The 24,747-nt window shown below is 31.1% G+C and overlaps 5 protein-coding genes across 13 annotated transcripts in view; 3 read left to right on the top strand and 2 right to left on the bottom strand.

The window, feature by feature from the left end:
- The first annotated feature begins 1,291 nt into the window (after positions 1-1,291).
- On the top strand, positions 1,292-4,016 carry LOC117211481 (ornithine decarboxylase 2-like). The gene is made up of 7 exons (XM_033455411.1): positions 1,292-1,496; positions 1,915-1,991; positions 2,086-2,258; positions 2,361-2,661; positions 2,996-3,235; positions 3,603-3,811; positions 3,892-4,016. Exons 1-7 carry the CDS (start codon positions 1,307-1,309, stop codon positions 3,938-3,940), a joined length of 1,239 nt encoding a protein of 412 aa, XP_033311302.1. The 5' UTR covers positions 1,292-1,306; the 3' UTR covers positions 3,941-4,016.
- Positions 4,017-5,719: 1,703 nt separating this feature from the next.
- LOC117211477 (ornithine decarboxylase 2-like) lies at positions 5,720-8,744 on the top strand. The gene is made up of 7 exons (XM_033455406.1): positions 5,720-5,909; positions 6,334-6,410; positions 6,505-6,677; positions 6,780-7,080; positions 7,441-7,680; positions 8,038-8,246; positions 8,325-8,744. Exons 1-7 carry the CDS (start codon positions 5,720-5,722, stop codon positions 8,371-8,373), a joined length of 1,239 nt encoding a protein of 412 aa, XP_033311297.1. The 3' UTR covers positions 8,374-8,744.
- Positions 8,745-8,843: 99 nt separating this feature from the next.
- Positions 8,844-14,105, bottom strand: LOC117211476 (dipeptidase 1-like). 3 transcript variants are annotated; one of them, XM_033455402.1, is made up of 11 exons: positions 13,954-14,105; positions 12,243-12,396; positions 11,613-11,775; positions 10,552-10,835; positions 10,273-10,330; positions 10,022-10,198; positions 9,852-9,942; positions 9,523-9,598; positions 9,288-9,435; positions 9,086-9,204; positions 8,844-9,004 (listed from the first exon to the last, which is right to left on the bottom strand). In XM_033455402.1, the coding sequence occupies exons 1-11, from the start codon at positions 14,003-14,005 to the stop codon at positions 8,965-8,967; spliced, it is 1,362 nt and encodes a 453-aa protein (XP_033311293.1). In that variant the 5' UTR covers positions 14,006-14,105; the 3' UTR covers positions 8,844-8,964. The 3 variants fall into 3 exon arrangements, with proteins under 3 accessions (XP_033311293.1, XP_033311296.1, XP_033311295.1); XM_033455405.1 differs by lacking the exon at positions 13,954-14,105 and adding an exon at positions 13,257-13,385; XM_033455404.1 differs by lacking the exon at positions 13,954-14,105 and adding an exon at positions 13,147-13,331.
- A 573-nt stretch (positions 14,106-14,678) lies between these two features.
- LOC117211478 (homologous-pairing protein 2 homolog) lies at positions 14,679-15,811 on the top strand. 2 transcript variants are annotated; one of them, XM_033455408.1, is made up of 3 exons: positions 14,679-14,911; positions 15,023-15,244; positions 15,305-15,811. In XM_033455408.1, exons 2-3 carry the CDS (start codon positions 15,095-15,097, stop codon positions 15,752-15,754), a joined length of 600 nt encoding a protein of 199 aa, XP_033311299.1. In that variant the 5' UTR covers positions 14,679-14,911; positions 15,023-15,094; the 3' UTR covers positions 15,755-15,811. The 2 variants fall into 2 exon arrangements, with proteins under 2 accessions (XP_033311299.1, XP_033311298.1); XM_033455407.1 differs by having other exon boundaries at positions 15,026-15,244.
- A 1,460-nt stretch (positions 15,812-17,271) lies between these two features.
- Positions 17,272-24,747, bottom strand: part of LOC117211469 (venom metalloproteinase 3) — a 91,560-nt gene continuing 84,084 nt past the window's right edge. For 5 of the 6 annotated variants that reach the window (XM_033455391.1, XM_033455388.1, XM_033455392.1 and 2 more), the window contains exons 12-18: positions 21,685-21,811; positions 20,750-20,914; positions 20,448-20,574; positions 20,249-20,353; positions 19,962-20,113; positions 19,154-19,554; positions 17,272-18,084 (exon numbers count right to left, since the gene is read on the bottom strand). In XM_033455391.1, coding sequence (XP_033311282.1) covers positions 17,948-18,084; positions 19,154-19,554; positions 19,962-20,113; positions 20,249-20,353; positions 20,448-20,574; positions 20,750-20,914; positions 21,685-21,811 — 1,214 coding nt within the window. In that variant the 3' untranslated portion in view covers positions 17,272-17,947. The remainder of the gene's footprint in view (positions 18,085-19,153; positions 19,555-19,961; positions 20,114-20,248; positions 20,354-20,447; positions 20,575-20,749; positions 20,915-21,684; positions 21,812-24,747) is intronic. The other variant, XM_033455393.1, reaches the window with a different exon arrangement.

Consider the following 24,747-nt stretch of genomic DNA (forward strand, 5'->3'; position numbering starts at 1 on the left):
TCTTTTTATCAGTTAATTCGTCTACATTTGCTTTTATCATCTCCAGTTTGATCATCCGATCAACAATAGTATTTTTTCATAAATATTCTGGTATTTTGAATTTAACGAATAACTAGTTAGTCAATGAATGGGAAAAGAAATAAAAAAAAAAGAGATATGAAGTACATGTTCCAGTTTCGATAAGCAATTACTCCTTTTACAATCTTTTCATTAGGATATCGTTGTTTTTTTATTATAATTACTGTGTCAATGTAAGCAACAATGTTTATTTCTTTTTGTTGGATATCCATTTTTTATTTTTTCGTAAGTAAAATATTTCTTAGTACTAATATGCAAAATGTATGTATAAAAAATGTCTTTAATGTATGTATAATATAATCTTAAGAGATAATGATTTTAATCGTGCAAATAAAAAATATATATACATACGTCTTTTTTCGGAGTTCTTTTTTTTATGAAAATATATACGTCTTATCAGTATGTACATAATAATCTGCTATTTATATAGGGCAACAACGTATGGGACTATCACATCTTGTTTAACGAATCAGTATTGCGCGATTCAATGCTTCTGACAAAGATATAATACTTATTTTATTAGTGAAAGAGCTGTAACAGTTATACAAAAACGTTGAGAGCATTGTTCATACCAAATATGAAGTGGGCACAATATTAATGAGAAATGATAAAAATGAGATAAAAATAACAAGGTAATAATTTTATTATCGAAAATTTAAAGTTGGCAGAAAGAAGACACGTGTACATCGGCAAGCAAAACGAATAGTCGAAACTAAACAACGTGTAAGTATACATCATTTATTACGTCGGTTATCAAATGATATTCCGTTCGTTGTATATATATTAGTAGCTAATAACGATGCTCCCTTATAGTGTGGTTAAATTTATTTCGATTTAAGCAGGTGCCCTACATTCTTACTTAATTTCTTGTTCGAACGATTTTTCTCAATTTATTTAATTGATTAGTCAAGCTATATACATTGATTTTTATTTGTGGCATTTTTTATTTCACAGTTTTTATTCACAGCATCTTTCGCCCAGAATTTCCACCTTTAGAAAGTATAATTTCATTAAGTTATGTATCATCATACAAACCGCATTCAAGTTCTTAAAACCAAAGAAATCTTATCATTGAACAAATTCTGAACTGAATAAAACATATTTGGAAGGAGATAATCTTCTCCTTACATCTCGGCTTATTTAGTCGTATCCAAAGATAATTTCCCTTTTCTTAGAGCGCACAATAGAAAATCGAGTAGTAGTCCAGAGAAAATCGAAATATATTAAGATGTCTCACTCGATATTTGACGAAGTAAAAGTATTCGAAGATACGGACGAAAACACAGACGTAATCAAAAGTTTCATTAAAACAGAGCATGAATCAACGGAAGAACCGTTCTGTATTCTTGATGTTGCTGACGTGATGCAGAAACATCAAAATTGGATCGCGAAGATGCCAAGAATTGTCCCACATTATGGTAACATAAGAGTTCTCGATCTCGAATCTATTAGTCTGAAATGTTCCATTCCTGTTATTATAGTACATCTGATAATTCAGAAGTATTCAAAAAGATATGTCTTTTTTCTAGAGAACGTTATATTAATGTTATTATCGTACCATTCATCAGATATTATCTGTATCACTCAGGCATAAAATTTAGAAATAACGTAATATTTTATTATTAATTCGTAAAATTCAAATATAACATTGTTTGCAAATTATATCACAAAGGATGTAAAACATTTTTATTATTACTTAATATTTCCTGTTATTAAAGACAGGTGGATCCTTTTCGCTTGAGATAATGAAATTAAAAGTGAAATCAAAATCTAGAAATTATTGTATACAAGAATATGTAACTTATCATTCATTCTTAATATGGTTTGGTATTTTAGCCGTCAAGTGCAATGCCGATCCGTTTCTCCTAAAGATTTTGGCAGTTATGAATGTCAATTTCGATTGTGCATCCCAAGTATATCTTCAACCAATTTTTCTTAAATGATACAATATTATTATAGTTACATCTACATGCAAAATACGTTAAGTTCTGCCACCATTTTTTTTAGCAAGAAATACGAATGGTAATGAAACTAGGAGTGTCTCCAAACAGGATAATCTTTGCGAATCCGGCTAAGTGGACCACCCATATTAAATTCGCCAAAACGATGAATGTAGAAAAAATGACCGTCGACAGCGAGATGGAAATCATTAAGATAAAGGACATTTTTCCGGAAGCGAAGTAAGTGCAGCAGCGATAAATCAGATTTACTTTAATGAACTATACAATATTTTAGAACGATTTCATTGAAATAATCTTTATTATTTTTTTCACAATCAATAGAGTAATCATTCGTATTCGATGTGACGCCAAAAATGTTCTGGTATCACTTGGAACAAAATTCGGTTGCGATCCGGACGAAGAAGCAGTTCGATTGATACATTTGACAAAAAGCCTTGGTTTAAAATTATGGGGCTTTAGTTTCCATGTCGGCTATCTATGTTCTGAATCAGACGCTTACGTTAGAGGAATCAGAACGTGTAAGAAACTAATCTCGATTGCTAAAGAAATTGGATGTAAAGACGTTCAACTGATCGATATCGGCGGTGGATTTCCTGGCAACAGAGGATACTCTATCGACGAGGTGAGCTTTTGCTAGATTTCGAATTGAGCCGCATAAAAGTCAAACTGAACAACTCCAGTTCTCATAAAGTTATCAATTTCACATCATTCAATGATATCTATGTAGGTTCACAATTAGTATTCAAATTTCATAAATTTATTATTATTTGTAAATCCCAAAAACGGTTTAAAAGTAAATGTTAGCAATTGTCATTTTTCTATGCATTTTAATTTATTGAGTTGATCAGCGTTATGCATGCGTGACTCGATCCAGACTCACACCTTAATTCATATTTGTTTCTTTTGTTGAATTGCTGAATTGGTTAAATTTGCATTATCGTTTCGAAAACACTCAGGTGGCAAGACGTATTAACAACGAGATCGAGGACATCGACCCGAGTATCTCGATCATCAGCGAGCCGGGACAATATTATGCAACATCGGCATATACTTTGGTGTCACTCGTGCACACAAAGAGGGTTGTTCGTCAGGCGGATGGAATGGTTAGAATGTATTATATGAATTGTGGAGTGTTCAACGGTTTTATAGAGGAAATGTTGAACTTAAAAGAGAGACTACCGATACCAGTGTATAAGGTAGAATTATTAATATTCCGTATAGTATAGAATACAGAATTGGGAGTCAACTATCTCCTCCTTTAAGCCCCTGTTCAAATGATTCGGTTGATTCGTGTCAAGAACTTATCGATATTATAATCTGAAAAATTTCTTACGATCATAAGTAAAGGGATAATTTATTTCAAGTTGTGCTGAAATCGACAAATTGTTTTCTTTACGCTGTGAACTTATTATTAAAGCTATATTTGGTTATATTTAGTCTAAATAACAGCTAGCATTAGCAGCTTCTAACGTTAGGGATAACCAACTGGGTACAATTGGGCACAGGGATGAACTCTAAGTCCTATGTCCTATCGACTTCCGTATTTTATGTAATATATTTTAGCCAGCGAGCGATGCGAAATTCCTTTCATACGTTTGGGGTCCGACCTGTGACTCTATGGATTGTATCTTGAAAAATGTAATGTTGCCAGAATTTCACCAAGGTGATTGGTTAGCCTGGATGGATATTGGATCTTATAGCATATGTCTCAGTTCTCCATTCAATGGTTTTGCTCCGCCGAAAGTACATCCGTGTGCTAGAAAAGGCCAATGGTTGGTATAAACGTGTGGAGTAAGTTACAGTAATAAATGTAAAAAGGAATTTGAAATATTCTAGATTGTTTTTTTTTTAGGAAAAAATTTATTGATTACACAAAGAGAATGCAAAAATCGCAGGAATAACGGAGGCCGGAATAAACTAATAAAAACCAGTTGATATGGACATTGTTAGATATTGCTTCGAACTTAACTTTATTTATAAAATTATGCGGGGAATTATGTATGGAATTGCAAAAATTTATGGTGAACTTATTTGATTGTAAATATAATAATATATTAGATTCCAGAATTTTAAGTGTGCAAATAAAATATTTCCCAGTCTTGTATAATATGAAAAAGACGTATGTAAATATAATTAATTCTTAAAAGACGACGATTTTATTCGTGTATATAAAAAATGTATGGGTGCATACTTTTTCGGCATAATTTTGTATGAAAATACGCAGGTTGAGTTACATAAAAGTTCATCCTGAAAGACTTTCAATAATCTTAATTATATCGATAAATGTTTGAGACAAAATTTGATTGTCTTCAGGGTTATATGTCATTAGTGTCCACGTATGTGGGTAAATTTTAGGTCAGCATTGCCTCTTTCGGTAGAATCATGTATTTTTTAAGACATTAATTCATGCAGCTGGAGATTCTCTATAACAAAATTACTATCCCACTTATGTCCAGCAGCTATTAGTTTAGTCGATATTTTGGCTTTTATTTTGTAAGATTTATCGCATGAAAGACGAGGAAAACAAATATAAAAGTAGTGCCTTGCGTTTTTTTGTCTTTCATACGATAAGTTTCACAGAATAAAAGTTAAAATAACTATTAAGTTAAAAGCTTTCCGGCATAAGTAAGTTAATTACTTACTAGTTTTACGCTTATAGAATATAATATCCACACTTAAAGAGAAGCTCATACATGAGAATACGTTTTCCCTGTAGCTATTTAACTTTTATCTGAAATGTTCTGCGGAATAATTAACAGTATCGAAAATACATAGTCTTCAACTTTAAGGTGACACATCCTGTATGCCTTTTTTTAGTATATAGTTATATAATAATTTCTTACTTATATCAGGTAACGTAGTATGAACAAGCAGTATGAAACTATCGTACTTTGTTTAAGGACTCGATATTAGGTGGTTCAATACTGCTGAGAGAAATGAAATATATATTCGAATTGTTGAGAAAATAGTTGTGACAATTATACGTTATTGAAGCAACGTTAAACACATACATAAAACGAACTATATAAAAGACGATCAGAAATCAAATATAAAATATAAATATAAATATAAAATATATAAAGTGGGTACAGTATTAATAAAAAATTAAAGAATAATAAGGTAACTACTATATTGTTATAAATTTAAAGTTGATAAGAAGAAGATACGTATACATTGCCAAACAGAAACAGCAGTCAAAACTAAATAACGTGCAAAGATATATAATTTATTACGTCAGCTATCAAATAATATCATCTTCATCGCATATACCTATATAAATTAGTAGCTAACAATGATGTTCCCTCGTAGTTTCCCCTCATAGTTCCCCCAGTGTTTTCACAAAGTGAATTTTTTCAATGTACTTAATTGATCAGTTAAGCTAATCCCAATCTTTCAGATATTAATTTTTATTTGTGATATCTTTCATTTCACAGTTCTTATTTGCAGTAATTCCTCTTCAAAATTGTCACTACCAATAATTGCACTTTTTTCGTTTTGCATCATCATACAAATGGTATTCAAGTTTTTAAAATCAAAGGAAAATTATTGAACAAATTGTGAACCAAATCAAATTTATATCCGGAAGGAAATAATTTTATCCTTATGTCGCAGCTCAATGTAAAGGAAATTTCAGTTTTTCCAGAGTACACGACATCCAGGGAAAATTCGAATCTATTAAGATGTCACACTCGATCTATGACGAAGTGAAAGTATTCGAAGATACGGACGAAAATACAGACATAATCAAAAATTTTATTAAAACAGAGCATGAATCAACGGAAGAACCGTTCTGTGTTCTTGATGTTGCTGACGTGATGCAGAAACATCAAAATTGGATCGCGAAGATGCCAAGAATTGTCCCATATTATGGTAAAATAAGAGTTCTCGATCTCGAATCTATTAGTCTGAAATGTTCTATTCCTGTTAGTATAGTACATCTGATAATTTAGAAGTATTCAAAAAGATATGTCTTTTTTCTAGAGAACGTTATATTAATGTTATTATCGTACCATTCATCAGATATTATTTGTATCACTCAGGCATAAAATTCAGAAATAACACGGACGAAATATTTTATTATTAATTCGTAAAATTCAAATATAACATTGTCTGCAAATGATATCACAAAGGATGTAACACATTTTTATTATTAATTAATATTTCCTGTTATTAAAGACAGGTGGATCCTTTTCGCTTGAGATAATGAAATTAAAAGTGAAATCAAAATCTAGAAATTATTGTATACAAGAATATGTAACTTATCATTCATTCTTAATATGGTTTGGTATTTTAGCCGTCAAGTGCAATGCCGATCCGTTTCTCCTAAAGATTTTGGCAGTTATGAATGTCAATTTCGATTGTGCATCCCAAGTATATCTTCAACCAATTTTTCTTAAATGATACAATATTATTATAGTTACATCTACATGCAAAATACGTTAAGTTCTGCCACCATTTTTTTTAGCAAGAAATACGAATGGTAATGAAACTAGGAGTGTCTCCAAACAGGATAATCTTTGCGAATCCGGCTAAATGGACCACCCATATTAAATTCGCCAAAACGATGAATGTAGAAAAAATGACCGTCGACAGCGAGATGGAAATCATTAAGATAAAGGACATTTTTCCGGAAGCGAAGTAAGTGCAGCAGCGATAAATCAGATTTACTTTAATGAACTATACAATATTTTAGAACGACTTCATTGAAATAATCTTTATTATTTTTTTCACAATCAATAGAGTAATCATTCGTATTCGATGTGACGCCAAAAATGTTCTGGTATCACTTGGAACAAAATTCGGTTGCGATCCGGACGAAGAAGCAGTTCGATTGATACATTTGACAAAAAGCCTTGGTTTAAAATTATGGGGCTTTAGTTTCCATGTCGGCAGTCTATGTTCTGAATCAGACGCTTACGTTAGAGGAATCAGAACGTGTAAGAAACTAATCTCGATTGCTAAAGAAATTGGATGTAAAGACGTTCAATTGATCGATATCGGCGGTGGATTTCCTGGCAACAGAGGATACTCTATCGACGAGGTGAGCTTTTGCTAGATTCCGAGTTAAACCGCACAAAAGCCAAACTGAACAACTCCAGTTCTCATAAAGTTATCAATTTCACATCATTCAATGTTGCTTACGTAGATTCACAAATAGTATTAAAATTTCAAAAAGTTCGTTTATTTTCATAAATTTATTATTATTTGTAAATCCTCAAAAATCGGTTTAAAAGGAAATGTTAGCAATTGTCATTTTTCTATGCATTTTAATTTATTGAGTTGATCAATGTCATGCATGCGTGACTCGATCGAAAATCATACTTTACCTTAATTCGTATTTGTTTCTTTTGTCGAATTGCTGAATTGGTTAAATTTGCATTATCGTTTCGGAAACACTCAGATTGCAAGATGTATTAACAACGAGATCGAGGACATCGACCCGAGTATCTCGATCATCAGCGAGCCGGGACAATATTATGCAACATCGGCATACACTTTGGTGTCACTCGTGCACACAAAGAAGGTTGTTCGTCAGGCGGATGGAATGGTTAGAATGTATTATATGAATTGTGGAGTGTACAACGGTTTTATAGAGGAAATGTTGAACTTAAAAGAGAGACTACCGATACCAGTGTATAAGGTAGAATTATTAATAATCCATATAATATAGAATACAGAATTGGAATCCAAATATCTCCTCCTTTAAGCCCCTGTTCAAATGATTCGGTTGATTCGTGTCAAGAACTTATCGATATTATAATCTGAAAAATTTCTTACGATCATAAGTAAAGGGACAATTTATTTCAAGTTGTGCTGAAATCGACAGTTGTGCTGTGAACTTATTATTAAAGCTATATTTGGTTATATTTAGTCTAAATAACAGCTAGCATTAGCAGTTTCTAACGTTAGGGATAACCAGCTGGGTACAATTGGGCACAGGGATGAACTCTAAGTCCTATGTCCTATCGACTTCCGTATTTTATGTAATATATTTTAGCCAGCGAGCGATGCGAAATTCCTTTCATACGTTTGGGGTCCTACCTTAGACTCAATGGATTGTATCTTGAAAAATGTAATGCTGCCAGAATTTCACCAAGGTGATTGGTTAGCCTGGATGGATATTGGATCCTATAGCATATGTCTCAGTACTTCATTCAATGGTTTTGCACCGCCGAAAGTACATCCGTGTGCTAGAAAAAGCCAATGGTTGGTATAAACGTGTGGAGTAAGTTACAAAATAAATGTAAAAAGGTATTTGAAATATTCTAGATTGTTTTTTTCTAGGAAAAAATTTATTGATTACACAAAGAGAATGCAAAAATCGCAGGAATAACGGAGTGGAGAATAGATTAATAAGGACCAGTCAATAACGATATGGTTAGATACTATTTCGAACTTAAATTTACTTATAAAATTATTTATTGAATTACAATACTTGTATGATGTATTTATTTTGTTATAAATATCGTAATATATTACATTCTTCAATTTTAAATGTATGAAAAATAAAAGTATTTTGTTGGAACCATAACGTACTGCCTTATTTATGTACATTAATTAATGTGTCTAATGTATGTGCATACAGAATTATGTTTATAGCAATGCATTCTTGTTCATCATTTGTTCGACACTGAAAATATGTATTTTATTATAAAATTTATTTATCGTATTAATGTAGAATAAAATTGCATTATATTATTATAAGCTTCTGTTGACAGAGGTTTAGCCATTGATAAATACTTTTATTAAAATAGAATGAATGGATTACGACAAATACGTTTTCCATTAGTTAATCGTAATAACTTTTCGGTATTTTACATTTTTATTGCTTACAGATTGATCTTACGTATTATCATCGTATAGAAATAAATCTTTTCTTCGTAAAATGTTGTGCCATGTCTTTGCGCTTTAAATAAATGCCATATTATTGTCGTGATTTATTATGGTTTACAAAATCAATCCACCTATATAAATAAGATTTTATGTAAATAAATGAAGCATAAAGATTAAACAAACGAAAGTATTTTTTAAATGAATGCACTTACTCTTTTGCAGTGTTACATAAGCCTGGTTGAAGTTTACTCGTTGTTTCAGTTTCGTAAATGTCTTGTTGATCTATGATATCTTGTCGTGGATGTTCTGATTTTGCCAATGAGTCTCTTACCTTTGGAAACACAAAAATAATTATATTTTTAATGATTCCTTAATTATTGTCAGACATCGTTCTGATTATATTCTTTAACGTACTTCTTCCGCGGCTTGTAGTACACGGATCAAATTTCTGCCTGCTAATTTTTCAAGTTCCTCTCTGGTCCATTTTGGATTCACATCACTTTCGTAGATGCGATCGAATAAGTCTGGATATTTAGAAACATCTTCCAAACCTTCTGGCATTCTGAAATATGTTATTCATACTCCTATGAATCCTGCTTATTTCTATAACATTAAACTTTGCGATTTGTAGTATTGGCGTTATACTTACGATCCTACACCATCGTAGTCCGCTCCAATACCAACATGATCAGCTCCGATAAGATTACGAATGTAATTAATGTGATCTACAAAAAGGCAAATAGATAACTATTTACGATAAGGACAGTAATTTGTTAAGGATACCTGTCTTGAAACTTTAATTCAATTTTGTTAAGTGAAACAAGTCGAGTGAATAGGAAATGCGTTTAATTCAATGTGCAATTATGATAAACTTTATATAGAAATGCAATCGAAATTATCATGTGAACGAAATTAAATAATATTTCTGAAATTAAATATTACACCAAACATGAGATTGAAGTTTTTCGAATGTCATACCTACAACGTCTTGGATAGTTGCGTTCCTCGAACAATTGCAATTTACAAAATTTGAATAGAAGTTCACCATTACGATACCATTGTTTTCTTTCTGAAAATGCGCGCAAAATTATATTTTATTGTTACACAATTTCATGAACCATTTAGGATAACAATAAAGATCTACTTACAACCATGTAGAGGACATCGTCAGGCACGTTACGGTAGTTACGGCAAACGCTAAAGGCAGATGAATGGGAGAACATAATAGGAGCTTTCGTTATTGAAAGTGTTTTTCTCATAACGTTATGAGACACATGCGCTAAATCGACCAACATTCCTAATCGATTCATTTCGTAGACGATAGCCTATAATTGAAATATAGAATTCATACAGTTTTAAAATGGACATAAGAAGAAGAAATTAAAGAAATTTGACGTACTTCACCAAATTTCGTAAGGTTGTGGACAGACGTGTCGTCCACCACCGATGCGTCAGCCCTTCGTTAAAAAAAACACGTTTATTAATTTTTTTGAAGTTATTTTTTTTTATAGATAAAATATGAAAAGATTATTTATCCATTATCGCAAAATATATGTCTGCTAAGAAATATTTTATTTCTTCAATAGAAAATTTTACTTTTATGAATTCGATTTTCTAGTCAATATTAAAGTTCGATGACATATTAAAACTTTTTGGATCGATCAAAAATGTAATATACCATGGAGTGTTGCACATATGAGTCAGCGTCATGTAACGCACACCGAGTTCGTAGTAGAGCCGGAGAACAGCCAAACTAGAATCAATAGAGTGACCACCTTCGACACCGATCAAAGAAGCAATTTTTCCATCATTCCATGCTTGTTCGATATGCTTAGCTTCCGTTACGAACTGCAAGTAGTTTGGATATCTAGCGACTAATCTTTTGATAACATCGATTTGTCTCATTGTCAGTGGCACTGCATCCTTGAATTGCGATGAGCAATCAACGTACGCTGCCCAGAACTGAAATTTATTTATACTCTCATTATTATTACTATACAAATTAAAAAAATTTAAGGACTAGAATTACACATTAATAAAACTTGGAACCTCATAATTTACTTTACTACCATAATATAAAATATCGATCGCGTTGACATTAATACCGGAGACGATGAGAAGTATACAAACTAGTGATAATACAATCTACAGTATGATGTAATAGTATTTCCCATACATACTATAGTCTAGCAGTTCTTTTTTATTTTAGCTTATTATGAATTTTATATCTAATTGTATTTTAGCTATTAAATGGGAGGCACTATTTATGTGCCATATAGCGAATAGCTATAACTATGTATCATATAATGGAAAATTATTGCGTGAATCATGTAGACATGAATCGATTATCGCATTTCTATAGTTTCTGATAAGTATAACTCAACGAAATGTTAACCATTAATATTTCCAGTTATATTATCAATTAATTCTCAAATATCATATATCAAACGTCATATATTAATTATAAATGAGTAAAAATAAGTTTGAAAAAGAATAAAGAGATTAACAAAATTTACGCCCGTAGAAACTACGCGCAAAACGAAATTCATGCATTATCACATGCCAGTCTGATATTGCAACAAAACGTATTTTGACATGTGGTCTAAAATGATAAGAGGCTTTGTGTTAATTAACAACGAACGAAAATCCATCAGTCAATTAATCTATTTCAAGATATATGTGATAGAATGAAGATTCGAATGATAATCTGTCTTTTGTATTTGCAGTGTTTTCACTTACTTGTGCACCTATTTTTCCTTTTTTCAAACGGACAAGATCAGTATAACATGATTTGCATACGTTTTTACCCCATAATTCATCGTCGGTCAGGTTTTGTGTGAAGTTGAAATTGTCTAAGTTGTTGTTCAATAATTTGTACAAGTTGTGAGGCAAATCATTGTGGCTGAAATAAAGAATTAAAAATCACATTAGATATATACAAACTAAAATACAAAAAAGAAGATCTGTCTCAGTAAAGATTAGTAAATACTAATCCAATTAAATACAATAATCTGTTGTTATATTTCAAGCCTCGTATAATCATCATTTATTAATTAATACTTCAACTTATCTGCATATTAATTCACTATGGTAACAATCGATCATACCAGCCTGTAACTGATTAATAATAAAAATTTATTTATCGATATTAATATCGATAGTAGTCTTTCGCTAGCGATGCTCCCTAATTATTACAATAAATTATAGACCCAAATTATAGATAACATTTATTAAAGCGTGTATGCACAGTTTTTTTTTTATAAAATCCCTTATGTTTTCAAAAATTTTTCATTACTGTATATTAATATTTATATATTTACAATATATTTTGTGTTTTTTATTATGATGATAATATTTCAGATCACTTACCCGTCGATGAGTGGTGCCGACGTAAGAGCGTCGCTTCCTTTGAAACTGCTAATGCTTAATCCAACGCTTAGGCCAATTAGCAACAGTAACAGCGACGAGCTCACCGCAACACTCACGTAAATCATCTTCTTCGTGCAGTACTTGGCTAAGCAGTCTGGACAACATTCAACAACAGTTACTTCGCGGATACTGACAAAGGCTCTTGTATGTTGCTGACATTATATGTTACAGAGCAATCGATAATTTTCTGTTTGAATGCGCCAATGATTGATTAGAGGCAATTATACGTATCGAACTACTTGTAGTTCAGGATGACATTTGATATATTTACTTACTCACAAATTAAATTTTTTCATATCAGATAATATAAATCAGACGAGAAGTAATCTGATGTAAAACAATTTACAGATAGTATTCAATAATTTTCAGATTACATGAAATTTAATATTTAATTTCGTGATATAATTAAATACACATGTTGTATGATAATTTTAATCGGTAACGCTAAAGCAAAAAGTTCATCGAACCGTACAGAGGATTTTTGTAATTGGATATGTCAAATAACCCGCATTACCCTCATTAATATCAAGTAATGTAATAAATTTGTAAATATTAATAAAAAATGATATTTATTTATTAATTTCAATATGTTATTGAAGTGGAAAAATGCAAAGCAAAATGTTTACACATTTAATGATCTCTATTATTAGATTAAATTAAAAAGATATTTATACCTAAATATGATTGATAATTTTTTACGTAATTCTCTGTTATAAACTTCACATGAAGGAAGAAACGAAAAAAGTGAGGATGCCGAGGTTGTTAGATTGTATTTGATAACAATACCGTGATAGTTTGATAACAATAATGCAATACGTTTCTTTTCAATACGTTTGTTACATACATGTTTCAGGAAGGAGTATTTTATACCGAGTTTAGGAATCATAGTACTAATAGTGCATATACATGTATATTTACATACTAATATTTATAAAATTCTATCAAATTACGCACAGGTTGTTTCCTTCACTAAACTGGCCAAACTAGTTTTATTGTACTCTCAATGAGCTCTCGTAAGCAACTGACTCGCTGAGAACCCTTTCAAATCAAATCTTTACACGCACAGTAAATACAGAGGTCACTCAAAACCTAACATTCTTATCTTATTATCCCTTTATCTCTTTGATTTGATTAAGTTAACCATAGACTTTTTAATTTCTTGGGGTTAAGAAATTTAAATTTAAAGAATTCTCAAATTGGAAATAATTATATCGTATAAATTTTTAACGCAAATTATAATTAAAGTTTTAAATTAATAAATTACTTGTTTCTTTAAATTACTCCAGTCATTAGAATACTTTTAAATAGTTTAATGTTATTTATGTAACGTTTATCAAAATTAAAAAGACAGTAATTAATATACGTCTTTACGAAGCTGCATTATTAAAATTTATTAAGACAATATAATGTTATATAGCACACGTGTACACATATAGCAGGTTACTTTATTACATAATGGAATGATATAATGTAATATAATAAACGTGTAATATATAGACATGTAACTTATTAGCAAATAGGATTAATTGTAGGAAGGATGTAATTACACGAAAATTTTCGAGTTCATTAACGTTTACAGTAGCGTAATGGAGATTTAGCATATGTGAGCAATGACAAACGATCCAATGCGTCTGTAGAATGATTAATTCACCCATAGTAGATGTAGAGTGGAACGTTTCTTCGGTGACACTATTCACTCCCATCTTCTGAAGATAACTCGTTCAGCTACGTCTTTAACGTGCAATTTCTGTTCACGCCACGCTATCTGCATATATAAGCGAACATAATAGGGTCCAATAGATTACTCTTTCATACATTCCAGATTTTGCTTCAAGATATTTATTCATATTCCTGTTTGGATTCAAAGTTCGTACGTTGTCTTCTGTTTACTAAAGTATGTCGAGTGTCGTAAATATATTACATACTATAGCAAAAAGATGGTAATGTTTCAGTTTTATGACTCTATAAAGGTATCAAGAGTAATAAACGCTGCATTGGTTGAGACAATAAGTACAGTACACTGCGTAACGTATTACGCGTGTTATATCACAGTAGCATCTGGTTTAATTTGCTAGTTACATTTATAAAAATGTAAAAATAATTGAAGATAATAAATAATTTTTTTGTCATTCGATCAGTTATTATAACATTAAACGAATTGTTGCCATATGCAATGTACGATATAGAACTTGCAAAATAGTATAATTTATTGTTTTTTTCATAAGAAGAATAAATAGTTTTGGGATTATTTTTTAATTTCTATAAACATCATATTATTTATGTACTCGATATTTTATGTAATATTGACTAATATATATGGATTGAATTGCAGTAATTAAATTTCCCGCACTTTCAATCACTAACTAGAAACGCTGAAGGAAGTCACGTGATTTATAGATTTAGTAAAAACGCTTGCTGCGTAGATATGTTCAAAGTAATATTAGTGAAGTACAAAAAATAAGAATAAAAATAGTTAATAATTTTATGCTTTCTGAGTAACAAAAATATTAAATATTAATCTAAACGCTAGTAAACATTTTTGATAACGCTTGAATCTAAAGTACTAATTGTTAATTAATGTTATAAGTGTGTTAATTTTTTTAATACAGGTAAAAATAATGTACGACAAAATTAATTTTCATAATGAATGCAATTCATAATGTGTTTTCATTTCAAATTAAATACTATAGTTAGTATCCTATTTAATGAAACTTCTCAAGTAGGTATCAAATAACCTGTGAAAGTAGTTTAAATGTAATACATAAGGAAAGGAATAAACTAAATTGATAACAATGACGGACACTGTATATAAATATATGAAAACACAAAACAGACCTTATAGTATTAATGACTTAGTTTCAAATCTTCATAACGAATATGGCAAAACAGCTGTACAAAAAGCTATAGATAAATTGGTTGCTGAAGGAAAGATATTTGAAAAAGTAAGATATTCATTATTAATATAAGAGTACATTAATTTAACCAAAAGATTTTTGCATCAGGTTTATGGAAAACAGAAGATCTATTGTCCAGTGCAGGATACATCTCACGATATGGATGAATTAATGAGGATGAACAGAGAATTACAAAGTCATGCTAATGAAGTTGAAGGCAAGTATCAAGAGCTTCAAGAAGAAATTAAAGTACAGGAGGCTTTATTGTTATCTATAAAGTCCTCCATTACAATCGAAGAAGCAAAGAAACAGAAAGTTAAGCTTAAAGAAAGAATTGAAGTATTGACAAATAAATTGGATGGACTAATGGAAGCAAGTGGTACTGAAGATTTAACTGAAACCAAAAGAAAAGCAGAGGAAGCACTAAATGAATATTCACGTGAATATTCAAAACGGAAACGCCTATGCACTGATATTTTAGATTGTATATTGGATAACTATCCTAGTAGTAAAACAGAGTTATACGAGGAAATAGGAATAGATCTAAAAATTGTTTAATGACACGTGTGTTATAAATTCTTTAATGTAATAAAATATAAATTGTACTTAACATTATCAATTTTATTTTATTTATATGTGAGGTATATGTTTGTATATATATTTGTATATATATTTGTATATGTATTTGTATATGTATTTGTATATGTATTTGTATATGTATTTGTATATGTATTTGTATATGTAATAATTTAGATTAATTTATATTTTAAGCTATTTTCTAGTAACTAATAATTATTGTTATAAGTCACTTTTTGTGTAATTTATAGATTTATTTATTATAATACTTTATAAATGATAAAATTATTTATTTATATTTGCAGATGGTAATGTATATCTCTATAACTTACCGTAACATATGGATTCTAATGCTTTCGTATTATACTCTATGTGTATTCTATTCATACACATTGTCACTTGATAAAAATTATTATTCTACTTCATTTATATTACTTTAATAAACATATTATTATTTAATATTCAATTTCTATTTTTTATGCAGAATATTTTTCCTCCATTATTTCTGTTTCTCTCAGCACATATCATTCATTAAGATATATCTATTATAAGGGAAATAGAATATTTTATATAAAATATAATGGTGTATATAAATGTTATATAGAGACATGCATAACATACTCCACCATAGGATTTTTTATATCAATCATTAAGAAACATTAATTTTTCTGTCAACAACTGTCTTATCACCATGGCTTTTGATGATTCGTTATAAAGATATACTTAGCTGTATCTTCATTAAAATAAGTTATGCGAATTGATATATGAATTTCAATTAATTTAAAAAAAAATTTATATGGAGTGTATATTCGAAATTCCTATTTGCAAGAATAAGATTTGCGATATGCTAATAATAATTAATAGTTAATTATTAGAGACATATCTGTTTATCTAGCATCTGGGGTATATAGTAATTAATGTGACCAACACAAACATTACAAAATCAATTTATATGTAAATGTAGTTAAGAGATAATAAAATTAGTTGTTAAGGGATAATAGATCAAACCGAGACTGTTAAGAGATAATAGTAGAATAAGTTGTTAAGGGATAATAGATCAATTCAGGATTGTTACATGGTAGTAGGTCTTAAGTACAATAAAGTGGTATATATTTCTTTAGAAAAGCCTTATAATAAAAAGAATATTAATAATATAATAAAGGAATGAGAAAACTATAGTCGATCATTTTATTAAATTGACATTATACAAAAAAAAGAAACGAGAAAATTTTCTAAAATTTGTCTTTCAAATATGTACATTTGTATCACAATATATTATATCCAATGAATGAATACTGTCTACAAATATTAAATTATCTTTTCCCAATTATCAACGCTTAAACATAATAATATAAAATATAAGTAGTTGAAACATATCTATACTATCAGAGACAGTCCAAAGATAATTTCAGTATACTTTTAAGAAAATTGTCTCAGTTCAGCGATTTAATTTGTATAAAAGATTCACAAAAATAAACTAGCAAAAAGGGAACGCACGGTTCCATCGTATAATCACCATTTATTTGCCTTGCACTATAATTTTCATTATTTTAGGGGAAGCTCGTTTTTTGGCGTGCACTTGCGCGTTCGTACTAATACGCATGTATCGTATTTCTATCGTAACACAAAAGTCTCCCGCGCGATGCATCGAATAAATATACGATCGAATCTATCAGATACATTGATCGAACATTTTTGTTCGTACTCAACATATTTATAACTTCACACCTGTTGTCTGTACAAAGCTCCTGCGGTACTATCGTAAACAATTATCGTATCGCGGAATTATTGCATCAGAAAAGAAGAAAGAAAGAAGACAAGAAAAAGAGAAGAGAAAGTAGAAAGGACGAAATTATACTCTGGGTAACACAGTGAGATTATGTAACTACTTAATAAATTGAATTATACATTCGTTTTTCATGTGGTTTCGACCGGGAGCGCATTTAAGAACTTGGTAAGATGTCCGTCTTTTAAAGATAATGCTGACCGAACGACATCGTAGATCACATGATTCGTCTAAGTCCCAATCTCTCAATGGAGAATATGGTCTGCTCGATGAGCTGAACGCGTGCTGAGTGCGCGCCGAGTGTTCGATTTCGGATCTGTGGTGGTCTCTGGATGCGTAGCCACGTGAACTCCTTAACGAACAGGAAGGACTACGTTCAAAGTTGCACATCAAGCGGCGCAGATCGTCTTTAGGGACGCGCAGCAGCGGCTTTTCACAGATTGCAAATGGCACAGCCATGTCCTCAGCCTGTCAATCAGCTCCGCGCAATCTGATCCCACGTCCGTGCACTCATCGTCCTCTGGTTCTAAAAAGAAATATAATCATCAATATAAAAAATTCGGTATTCACACTGGGATGTAATGTTTATTGTAGGTGTGAAAATATACGATTGAATTTAATGTGTAGGTGGTTTTACAGAAAAAAAATTCAAATTAATACGCTACTCGGAATTAGTAGTGTACTACTAACCAACCAGTAATATTTTTCTGTAAGAGTGATTTCCAGGAGTTAAGATTTTAAACTAATATTTTCATGTGGAAGTTTTTGTGGTATTAAAGGAAATATTTTTAGAATTCAAATACGTGTGTATTTGTTATATTTGTTTAAACAAATGTTAAGAATAGCTGTGAGGAGTTTCAAGAATTTATGCACACCGTTAGTAAAGTAAGACACAAAACTTAATAAAACTTGTATAACACTTTAAGAACATGATTGATGTTTATGTTTAATGTATAATATTATGTACAAGTAAAGAAAACCTGAAATGAATTCTAACAAATATGTTGATATAAAACATTCACCCAGAAGCCGAAAACAATTACTCCAATGGACAGAAAAAGACACCAAGAATTCAAAATATACATTTAACACAAGATTCGTTACCCAATGGAATAGCCGTAGTACATACATGGAAATATAAAAAAAAAAAGGAAAACAAACGTCGGTAAAGCTGTACAGAGAAACGAAAGATATTCACTGTCTCACAAGTGAATTGCACGAGTCAGACTACGAGGAACTCTGACGATGAAAAATGCGACGTGTCAGTTTGTCACCATTTTAAATCACTTCGTAGCGTTTTAACGGCTACGCTATTCATTAACAATGATTACGATAAATGGTTGAATACATAAAGTAAAATAGCAGAGAAGAAATAGAAGAACGCCTATGTATAATAACAAAAATACTTAATTTCATCGTATATAAAATAATAAGAAAGATGAAGCAAGAAAAATAGAATAAAGCGAGAATAGACAAGAAAAATATATCGAGACGATAAGGTTTAATCAGATGATCGACAGAAAAAATAAAGAGAAGGTTCTCGTAACTCGAGAAGAAAGCGAGTATCGTCGTCTTTTGATACAGATTTCTCTTACCGCGAGCATCGTTTTGAGGCCCTTTCTGATCCTTTTCGTCTGCTGTTGCTAACACCATGCTCACCGTGCCCTTATGTCTGAACGGGCTAATTTTCGGATAATTCAGATCGTTGATCTTTGATATCGGACTAACTGTATAGTACGAATAATTCCTAGTAGTAGTACCACCAGCGTATCCGTTCTTACTATAACTAGCATCGTTACTAATATTTACTTTAGTCTTGTATTTATTGACGTACAGATAACTGGCAGTGGTGTAGGTGTATTTGGTCGCCGGGGTAGTGGCGAACGATGTGACGCGTTTGTAAGGATTGCTCGTCGACGAGAAGAGATTCGACGACGGCGAGGAGTATTTAAATTTCGATTGTGGCGTGCTGTATGTCGTCGATTCCCACGGATACCTGTGTGACATAGCATTATGGGATTATCGAAGGGACCAGGTGATCTGTTTGGATTACTCTCGAAAATTCGGAAAATATTTGCTATTTGATTAGGCGGTCGCCAAACACGGGTGAAAATTGTTGTTTATTAAACAAAGTTGAGCATTAGAATCTTTGCAGTGCGTGTTATAATAGTAAATATTTGAACGACGATTTGGAAATGCATGCTGATTACCTGAAACATGTTTACTAGTTATGATAATAATTACATATTTTGATAAACAGAACGAAGAGACATCGAAGTGCATTAATTCGATTATCTTATCTGAATGATAATTATTTACATATTACCAACTATAACGAATGCCACGAAATTATAGATCCTTAAATAATATTTATGTAGGTTTTACGTATATTCAGAATATTACCTGTAGTCTGTGTTGTTATATTGAGCATACAGAGGCCGATTGTTGGCTGTCGGGTTGAAACTGCTATCTCGGCGCACGTACGTTGGAATGTTTTGCGTATAATCTGGGATAATATTTTCGTGTTCGGCCACGCACTTTCCGTTTAGGCAATACTACAATTTTTAACAGGATCACAATCAACAGTTTGATAAAAAGGAAGCAGAATAAAATATTTTTTCCCAATTCTTAATATAACATATATATGTTACAAATTCGTCGTACGAATCACTTTTATTTAAATTATTTACCTGACCGTCTCCGCAAGGAGAACCTTCGGCCGCTGGACGATATGCCACACAATATCCTGAGCCAGCGTCAAAGCAAAATAGTTGAGCACAAACTCTGTCGTCTTTCTAAAACGTGAAATAATCGTTTCATTGACATAACACCAACGATGCAATGGATAAAAAAGATACACGTTGATCGACGTTGTAATGCAAAGCTTACGAAACAGGCGCTCGTTCCACGATCTTTCCGACATTGCGCATCCAACGAAAGAAGCTTCCCAGGTAAAACTCTAGGAAGAGCTTCGTCTTCGTGAGGTGCGTTGTACAAACACGTTGCTGTGTCGCCGCTGGAATAGAGATATCGACACATCATTTATTTGCATATAATAACGAATTCAAAAAGTATTAATAAAGTAGTACCAATTATTTTAAAAAATTAAGGAAGTTCATTTATTCTACGGAGATTTAATTGAAATAATATCGAAGACAGAGGTTCATAAACCATGAACGAATGAATCATACTTCAAGAAATGATGAAACGACGATACGCTGCAATGGGACCACTTAAAGCCTTTCTCTGTGTGTCTGAGATCGCTCATTATGTAGCCATCCTCCCAACGACATTTTTCGGCTCCTGGTCCTCCGAGATAGCTAGGTGGCGGTGAGCCATCGTGAACTGCGCCCAGCCTACGATATTCGCATTTCAATGTCATTTTACGTCCCATTCAAATCAACATTTTTAACGCAAATCAATATTATTTTTAGGGAACTACGGTTGCTACAAATTTCCAACAATTTGGCGAAAAACAAACAAATGTAAATGAAAACGTGAACTTTATTCGGTCGAAGAAATTTCTTTCTACAAATCATGAAAAAATAAAACAGAAATAGGCTAAAAATTAAAATCAAAGTTCACGCAACCAGTTTTTACCACTAATATCGAATAAAATGATTTTTCTTTAATTTTATAAAATTTATTTAATTTTAATAGCGAAAGACGGTCACGTGAATTTTGATTTTAACTTTTGGTCTATCTCTGTTTCATTTTTTCATAATTTATAGAAATCGATGTTTTGAAAAGTAATAATAATTTCTATAGAATGTTAATACATTTTTTAAAAAGTCGAAATAATCAGAATTGTCTTATACGATTAAATTTGTGTTATTGATGAAATTTTACAAGTTACAAGGTACAAATTATCAATGTTAACAAAATCTCCTTGTATAACAGTAATAAGTTTACTAATAAAACAAACAAAATAAATGAAAAATAAAATAATCTATCTCTGACTGTTCTATAATATTTGACTGAAAATTATAAAATTGTAAAAGAGAAGTTTACGTTGTGCAACTCGTAACTTATCAATTTACTCGTTAATTTAAATAACTACAATTTACAACACGATTTTCGAATTTTCTATAGAAATGACAAAATATTCAAGCGATAATGGACTTACAAATGACCAACTTCGTGGGCTGCAACGATAATTCCGCTAAATCCGCCTGTGTCTTCGATAATAGCGACCGAATTCACCTTTTCCAGACGCTTATTCACGACACAAGCTCCACCCACATACGCGAATCCTGAATAAAGATACATGATCACTTTGGAACGTTTTCCGTCCTTATGTACAGGGTGTAAAAATGTTAATTGAAATGTTAATGGCACTACTAAGTTCGTTATTCGATATTGACTAACAAAAAAGCTGCATTTTTAGCAAGTTAAATTAATACTAGTAATACGAAATACGTGAACGTATCTTCAACTTTGAGAATGTAAAATAAGAAAGTAAAAACTCGACCTCAATTTATTAGTCTATACTATAGTAATATTATTAGCGTTATTACATATACTTGATAGAAGATAAAAAGATTTAATCATTTTTAAAGTAGTTTTAAGGTAAGTCAATATTGGCAAATTCTTATTATTATTTCATTTGGAAATAAGTTATTAAAAACATCATTAACAATAACAAGTTTGTAATATCTGCTGAATATAATTGCCATTAAACTAATTAACTGCAGATCAAATAAAGTCATTTATACAGTCAATTCTCGGTTTAATTCACGATCGATGTATTAAAATTTACCACTTAAATAATTAAAACCTCAACGTCGTCCAATCAAATATAAAATCTCCAATTCAAATGCCAATACATTCTTTTCTAATAACGAAACTCTATCGCGATTAGATAGCAAATGTGAATGTTCCGAAATAATCTGTCGTATTTGAAGCAAGGCCGAACTACATCACGATTCTGATCAATCTTAAATAATTGTATCGAATATTATATAATGTTGAACCGGCAATGTAGAAACGTGAATGTACATATCGTAATTGAATCATATAAAATAACTGGATCAGTGGTGCAAGACAACAACGATATTTTGTAACTGTATTACGAACAATCACAAGCCATGTTCTAAATCTAACACAATAGAGTATTACGAAACTTCTAGTATAGCGTGAGTCTTTTGGAAAGTACATATATATTCTAAACTATCGTTGAAAGTTGGCTGGATTAATGACTTGAAATTTGAATATACTATAATCGAAGCCGCGATCGTACCGTGAAAGGAAATTCAAATTCGATTATGAATGCACTATGTCGAAAGAACAACTGTATCGTGATAATTCAAGTTTGTAGATATCGTAACGGAATCACGACTTGATCGCTAATATATAACTGCAGTTTGAAAGTGCTTACTGCAAGCAATCGTATTGCGACTGCATTGGCAACGTGAATTAAACTTGAATTATGAAATCATTTGGCTATCCATCAGATCGTGAAGATCGTCCATTCTCAAAAACGAAGACACGTTCTTTAGTAAGATGTTACCAGTACTGTTATTAGATACGAAATTCTAGCAAATATTTAGCGGCAGTATTAATCTGTTTAATTAAATACTCGTTTAGTAAGAGAAAGCTGGAAGATAACTTGGCTTTTTCTTAGATTGGCACGACATTCCTTAAAAAATTTTTACACAACTTTTTATACTCTTTTGCAAAATGCCATGTACATTAAATACGTATTTTTAAAATAATTCTAATATATTGCGTATAACGAGAATCGAACATGGTTTTGGTATGGCCATGGCATTTCTTCAGCTTAGCTTTTATACATTGCAGTGAAATTTGCACAATTGTTAAATAATGCCTTAATACGTCTTTTGAATATGTATTTGAATATAAATAAAACAATAAGATACTATGTCCAAAAGAAGTATTAAGGTATTATTTAATAATTGTGCAAATTTTATTGCAATATACGAAAGCTAAGCTAAGCTAAACAAATACGTATACATGAAAATATCCAAAAATAGTACAAATTTGATGAATGAAATTTAGCTAATGACAGAGACGTAATACGTTTAATTTATTACAGGAAGATTAAACGTAGTTTCAAATAACTCTGAATTAATCGCATAAATTTACTCTATTTGGCTACTAAATGAAATTTACTATACTGAATTTATTAATGTATCCGAGATGCAATCTGAATCATGTAGTCGAAATTTTTGTTTTCGTAGGAACTTTTTAAGAAACGAGTGCCCATTTGAGAAAAGATCGTAGCTGATTAATAGAGTAGCATGCAGCTATTAATTTACGTCGATCGATTAACCGAGGATTTCGAAATAACTTAAAACTTCATCTACCGTGAAGATCGATTTAAAGATCGTGTTCCCTCAACGAGAATTTCCAGTATTGGGGAAAAAGGAATAATCTCTGCGGTATTAATCTCTACGATAATCCTTTGTTCGGCTTATTTTTCACTTCTAACGCGATTCTCGATCGCTTCGACTTGAATAAACTTACCAACCGTGGTCCTCGTCAGTAATGCAGCCAAAGAAACAAGAAGGAGGTGTGAATGATTCAAAAGAACGACATAGCGAGTGTGAAGATGATAAGGATATACTGCCGTGTTAAGTCAAAAGGTCGCATCGGCACACTTTCGTTTAAATCAAACCATTGCCGCCAAGTAGTAGACAAATAGTTCATCTATGTATATATTAAATAAGAAAGTTGTGTTTGCATTGAAACTAAAGATAGAACAGTTTATATTTCGGTTGTTATGTGAAATCGATACCTGGTTGTTAAATACTAAAAGTTATTTTTTACTAAATACTAAAACCATTTTTCCACCGGATACGCCTACTCGAATTAATACGGCAATATAAAAGTAGATATATTTTTCAAATTATTCTTAGACCAACGAGGTACCATTAGGATCGAACGATCAATTTGATAATATTCCGTGGTAAAGTGTATATAGAAAAGTAATTGCAAACGATCGATTGTACAAATGCCAAGGTCGTGTACGATTTATGTACATACGTGTGTACGTGAAACACAAACACACACACACAAAATAGGAAACCGTAGCCACTGTGCAAAAAAGTGAATGAACAGAGAAGATTTAAAAACGGAAAATTGTGGAATAAGAAATTATTTTTACTTTTTAAACCTCTTTTCTCTTCTTTTTTTTTTGTTTAGGACAGGTATAATACCGCTTTCGTTT

The sequence above is a fragment of the Bombus bifarius genome, unplaced genomic scaffold (genome assembly GCF_011952205.1).
Source record: "Bombus bifarius isolate JDL3187 unplaced genomic scaffold, Bbif_JDL3187 scf7180000008234, whole genome shotgun sequence".
In the NCBI taxonomy this organism is placed as follows: Eukaryota; Metazoa; Arthropoda; class Insecta; order Hymenoptera; family Apidae; genus Bombus; species Bombus bifarius.

Coding starts and splice junctions, on each gene's coding strand:
- LOC117211477 (XM_033455406.1), top strand. CDS start 5,720: ATGTCACACTCGATCTATGACGAAGTGAAAGTATTCGAAGATACGGAC. Junction 5,910..6,333: donor AAGAATTGTCCCATATTATG/GTAAAATAAGAG, acceptor TTGGTATTTTAG/CCGTCAAGTGCAATGCCGAT. Junction 6,678..6,779: donor GACATTTTTCCGGAAGCGAA/GTAAGTGCAGCA, acceptor CACAATCAATAG/AGTAATCATTCGTATTCGAT.
- LOC117211481 (XM_033455411.1), top strand. CDS start 1,307: ATGTCTCACTCGATATTTGACGAAGTAAAAGTATTCGAAGATACGGAC. Junction 2,259..2,360: donor GACATTTTTCCGGAAGCGAA/GTAAGTGCAGCA, acceptor CACAATCAATAG/AGTAATCATTCGTATTCGAT. Junction 2,662..2,995: donor GAGGATACTCTATCGACGAG/GTGAGCTTTTGC, acceptor GAAAACACTCAG/GTGGCAAGACGTATTAACAA.
- LOC117211478 (XM_033455408.1), top strand. CDS start 15,095: ATGACGGACACTGTATATAAATATATGAAAACACAAAACAGACCTTAT. Junction 15,245..15,304: donor AAGGAAAGATATTTGAAAAA/GTAAGATATTCA, acceptor TTTTTGCATCAG/GTTTATGGAAAACAGAAGAT.
- LOC117211476 (XM_033455402.1), bottom strand. CDS start 14,005: ATGGGAGTGAATAGTGTCACCGAAGAAACGTTCCACTCTACATCTACT. Junction 10,331..10,551: donor CATATGTGCAACACTCCATG/GTATATTACATT, acceptor TTTTTAACGAAG/GGCTGACGCATCGGTGGTGG. Junction 9,005..9,085: donor TTATGTAACACTGCAAAAGA/GTAAGTGCATTC, acceptor TTATTTATATAG/GTGGATTGATTTTGTAAACC.